The sequence below is a fragment of the Aplysia californica genome, unplaced genomic scaffold, assembly GCF_000002075.1.
Source record: "Aplysia californica isolate F4 #8 unplaced genomic scaffold, AplCal3.0 scaffold00533, whole genome shotgun sequence".
NCBI lineage: Eukaryota > Metazoa > Mollusca > Gastropoda > Aplysiida > Aplysiidae > Aplysia > Aplysia californica.
This window is the reverse complement of record NW_004797803.1, coordinates 344,919-348,434: the sequence shown is the minus strand read 5'-3', so window position 1 is coordinate 348,434 and position 3,516 is coordinate 344,919. Positions and strand designations below refer to the sequence as shown.

The 3,516-nt window shown below is 43.1% G+C and overlaps 1 protein-coding gene across 1 annotated transcript in view; it reads right to left on the bottom strand.

Moving 5' to 3' along the window:
• Nucleotides 1-3,242, bottom strand: part of LOC101847758 — a gene marked incomplete at its 3' end in the record, with an annotated part of 36,239 nt that extends 32,997 nt beyond the window's left edge. Inside the window, 3 exon segments of the mRNA XM_005106438.2 lie at nucleotides 1,616-1,725; nucleotides 2,635-2,722; nucleotides 3,171-3,242. Of these exon segments, the coding sequence (XP_005106495.2) occupies nucleotides 1,616-1,725; nucleotides 2,635-2,722; nucleotides 3,171-3,242 (270 nt within the window).
• Nucleotides 3,243-3,516: the final 274 nt, after the last annotated feature.

Sequence of the window (3,516 nt, the reverse complement as noted above, 5' to 3'; positions counted from 1 at the left end):
ATATATTTCTATATATACTCAATAACGCAAGAAGCAAACCAAAGCCCAGAAAGCCTAAATGAATTTCTGTTCGCAGACGACCTATGTCTTATTCATCATGACCGACAAAGCCTCCAAAATCACACTACCGAACTCAACAACACCTGTGAGAAATTCAACATGAAAATAAGCACATAAAAAACAGAAGTTATGAAAGTGAGCTGAAACCATAGTCCCCTAAACCTCCATGTCGATAGTAAACAAGTGAAGAAGTTTAAATATCTTGGCAGCACTTTTTCTGAAAACGGGTCCATAGACAGAGAAATAGAAATGCGAACTCAAAAAGCCAGCTCGCACCCCTCCTAGCTCATCCAAACATCTCCATGGACACAAAGAGACAGCTTATCAACAACATTATGTTATCAGTGCCAGACCTGGACCTTAAGCAAAACGCATGAAAGCAAAATCACCGCATGCGAAATGAAATGTCTCCGCAAAACCCTTAACATCACAAGACGAGACAGGCAGAGAAATGAAGACGTAAGAGCAGCTATCGGCACTGAGTCCTGCCTGCATTACATAGAAAGACAGAGGATAAAATGGTTTGGCCACCTCTTACGCATGTCACCTGACCAGCCAGTCTCGAGAGCTTACAACACCAAGCACTCAGGCTACAAAGGAAGAGGAAGGCCACGCAAAAGGTGGATCGAGGGTGTCAAGGAAACCCTAAGAAAACATAACAACACATATGAAAGAGCTGCGGAGCTGGCCTACCATAGAAAACTGCATCTCCCCTCGACGCGTAACGGCAACAAAGGATGAAAAAGTAAAAGAAAAGTAAGTAATCCACATTTTTCAGAAAAATCCACACAGAAATTAGTTCTATCATGGGCATGAAAGGTGTCGAGCCAAAAGAAAACCTGATAAAAGTTCACAAACCTGTTGAAAAAATGCAAGTTTCTTCACTTTGATTATTTTGACGAGAGCCTGATTCCACCACGCTGCCTCACATTTATTGTTTTTAACTCCACTAAGGAATCAAATCCACGTCTTCTGCATACAATGGCAAGGAGCAAAAACGTTTCATCAGAGACACTGGTAAGAAATCAACACAGAGTTGAAAAAAAGAAATGGCAAAAGCTTGACGATCTCGCTGGGTGTGATATGAGTACATGAATGTAGCTAGAAATGTAGCCGCCATAACTGTCCTGGATTGTAAAGCGCATAGAGCATGCTTTTGAGCATGGATATGCGCTAAATAGATGCAATTATTATTGTTATTATTGTTTTGCTTTATTTAACGACGACAAGTTGGTAGGACAAAGGGCAAATTACACTAGGAACATGTTACACTAAAAATGACACGGTTCAGAAGTACAAGATACAGACCCGTTCTTCGAGCGGAGATATAGTGATAGGAAATCCCAAGGTTAAATGCTTGTACCTGATTCATTGCCGTAAGACCTCTAGACCTCTTAGCAGACAACATTGTTGGTATATTATATGCGAAATTTCAATTTAAAAAATAAAGTTTGGTCACTCCTCCCCCCCCCCCCAACCCCGCCCGCCCCACTCCGAACCCAAACCCAATCACGTTTTCGCGCCATAATTAAGTAACTCGAAGAAAGAGGAAGACCTGAAAGTCTGCGTCATTCCTCTTGAAGTCCTCAAAGTGTTCCAGCAGGCGTAGGAGAGATCCACACAGGAAGTTTACACGCACGGAGTCTTTGAGTAAGTCTTTGTTGACTCACACACACACGTGCGCGCGAGTATACATGCATATATGCAATCCCCTCTCCCATATTTTTTATTATATATCTGTCTATTTTTATGTCTCTCTCTCTCTCTCTCTCTCTCTCTCTCTCTCTCTCTCTCTCTCTCTCTCTCTCTCTCTCTCTCTCTCTCTCTCTCTCTCTCTCTCGCTCTCTCGCTCTCTCTTCCTCGCGTGGTGGTGTGGTGTAAAGATCAAAGGATCGAATCAAACCTGGAAGTTTTGTTTCAACTTTCTCTGTCCGTTTCCACGTTGTGAAGTTTCCGTTGGCAGATTATTGCTGCTTTTTGTTTCCTCATCCTTACTATCGTCATTTTCCTCTACTTCTTTTGTATGTTTGTCACTCTCTTGTGAACTGTTATATATTTCCGGGATGCCTTGATAGTCGAAGCAGACTTTGTGCTGTTGAGGCTAGAGAGGTGAACAGAGTAAGTATGATTCCCTGTAAGGACTTCTCAGTTGACATCCACCCCTTGGCGCCCATATGACCTAATGCATTTACTTTACTTTTACTTTTACTTTTATCCGCCGCTTATACCCTTTTGGTTGTCGCGGGAAGAAAGAGACGTCGCTCTGCCACCAGCCGGAGAGCTTGGGTCGGGGGGATGCCGTGGGTGGTTAATGTTTCCCTGGTTCCGTCTATCCAGGTCTTTCTCGGTCGCCCTCTAGCCTTGTTGCCATCGAATATTTTTATGTAGGCACGTTGTGCTGGGTGGTGGTGTTGGTAATCACATAAGATGTCCGAACCATTTGATTCTTTGGTGTTGAATGTGATGCATGACATCATTTAATGCATTTGCAAGGGCCGTAATACCTTATTAAAAACAACTCACTTCTCGGACGAGCCCGTCAGATAGAGAAGGATCGACCCCGTCGCCCAAAACATTCTGCAGCAATGAGGAGGCCAGACCGCTCGCTAACTTCTGTACCAGCGACACCGGCAAACGCTTCCTTCTTAGGGTGGTGATCAAACTGTGTAGGAACAAAGTCTTTTTTTTAATAATTTTGTCTTGTTTACTTGATTGCTTGTTTGTTTGATATTGTTTTTTAATGTATTTATTTATTTATTTATTTGTTTATTTATGTATTTATTTATTTACTCATTTATTCGTTTATTTATTTATTTGTTTATTTATTCAAGTATTTATTTGGTTGGTAGGTAGTTTGCTTGTTTGTTTGAGTACGTAGTACATTTGGTACAGGGAAAGAGAAAGGCAGACAGGCAGAGACAAATGGACAGAAGGTAAGTTTAGTTTAGTTTTAGTAGAGGTTTTACGGCGCTCGCAACTGCATAACGCCAGAAGATTAGAGGTGTTACAAGAGAGTAACAAACATAAAAAAGAAGAAAGGGAGATAGGACGATAGATGTTCGAAAGGAAAGAAGGAGTGAACCACACCAGAGCACCCGCCAACCACCCACAGAAGGTAAGTAGGACCTGCTGGTGGTGCAGAATAAGGCGTTAGTGAAGACATGGAATTTGCATTTAACCATATTGCAGGTGACTACACTCGTTCGTAGCCTGTATATTCTCGGCTCTCTAACTGTAGCACATCGGTGAGGGGACTCCGTGCGTCAGAAAAGCTGTAGAGGGGGAAATCCGGAACAGCGACGCATTCTCTCCTGGTGATCTCCATGCTAGAGTCCGGGATACGGAGTGTTCGGCTGTGAGCAGGGCATACGGCTGTTTTAGACTACACAGTAGCCCAACAATGCCCTACTGCTATCACTACCCCCCCCCCCCCCCCGCCCCGGAAAAAAGATAGAC